Source organism: Trichechus manatus, unplaced genomic scaffold (assembly GCF_000243295.1).
Source record: "Trichechus manatus latirostris isolate Lorelei unplaced genomic scaffold, TriManLat1.0 scaffold00061, whole genome shotgun sequence".
Classification (NCBI taxonomy): domain Eukaryota; kingdom Metazoa; phylum Chordata; class Mammalia; order Sirenia; family Trichechidae; genus Trichechus; species Trichechus manatus.
Genome location: NW_004443997.1, coordinates 14,769,718 through 14,770,904, shown reverse-complemented (window position 1 = coordinate 14,770,904; position 1,187 = coordinate 14,769,718). Strand labels below are relative to the sequence as shown.

The 1,187-nt window shown below is 35.7% G+C and overlaps 1 protein-coding gene across 1 annotated transcript in view; it reads left to right on the top strand.

The window, feature by feature from the left end:
* Nucleotides 1-1,187, top strand: part of IFT81 (intraflagellar transport 81) — a 94,416-nt gene that overhangs the window by 40,409 nt on the left and 52,820 nt on the right. The window contains exon 11 of the mRNA XM_023733665.1: nucleotides 443-589. Within this exon, the coding sequence (XP_023589433.1) occupies nucleotides 443-589 (147 nt within the window). The remainder of the gene's footprint in view (nucleotides 1-442; nucleotides 590-1,187) is intronic.

Below are 1,187 nucleotides of genomic sequence, written 5' to 3'. Positions count from 1 at the left end.
CTAGATAAGATGACCTGTGTTTTGAGAATAAAGCATTCTTGTCTTCCAATGAAAGGAAGCCCACTATACAGAAGAACAATAGACTTAGTGTTGACTTCTGTGTTTACTTACCAAGAATCTATTTTCTTTAGCATTTGAGTGTTACTTGACAAGACTTTAATATTCTTATTGCATTTTTGTTTCTCTGCTGATTTGGCCTATATTTTCAGGGCCTTTGTTTTCCAACATGTATTTAGGTTGATATTAAATGTACATTGCATGATCACACCAAATCTGTAACTGGTGATGGTACGTAGTGGGGCAAGGGGTAGTGCTCAGGAGACATCACCTTGACCCTGAAAATTCAGTTCACTAAAATCAAAAGTATAGATAACTTCACCAGAATAATAGAAAGTTGATTGTATGTGTGGTTCTTTTACTTCCATGTTTAATGATCAATTAGGCATCCATCATTTCTCGTAAAAAAGAAGCCAAAGCTGAGGAACTTCAGGAGGCAAAGGAAAAATTAGCCAGCCTAGAGAGAGAGGTGTCCGTGAAGACAAATCAGACACGGGAGTTTGATGGTGCAGAAGTTTTGAAGGGAGATGAGGTAAGTTGAAGTGTCTCATAGGACCACGGTGTGAGTAGTGTCTTTGGTTGAAAACATTAGTGTGTTTGGCTTTCCTAGTTTGAATGTCAGTAATTGGAAGTTAATCTTATTTTATAAGACTTATTTACTTAAAACCGAAAAAGAAAAGTCTTTTTGCAAAAATATTGATATTCTTGATATAAAATGACAGAGATCTTAGTGATTTTATGAGATAATGTTCTAATCTTTCCACTTTTTAATTAAGTGAATTTATATTAAATTTATTTATTATAAGTATTAAATTACAAAAATGAAACAAAATTAATGGAAACTAATAGAGAAGACTAAAATTGGTATTTGTTTGTAAATGTATGTCCATAAAGGACTAAGAAAATACTATCACTAAGTTACTTTGTCAGTAATGTGTATTTGGCCAGTGGGGCTGCCAGTGTTAAAATAACCTCATCATAGATGCTTACAGAGGAGCCCTGGTGGTGCAGTGGTTAAAGCGATTGACTGCTAACCGAAAGGTTGACGGTTCGAAACCACCAGCGGCTCCAGGGGAGAAAGATGTGGCATTCTGCTTCGCTGGAGATTTATAGCCTTGGAAGCCCTATGC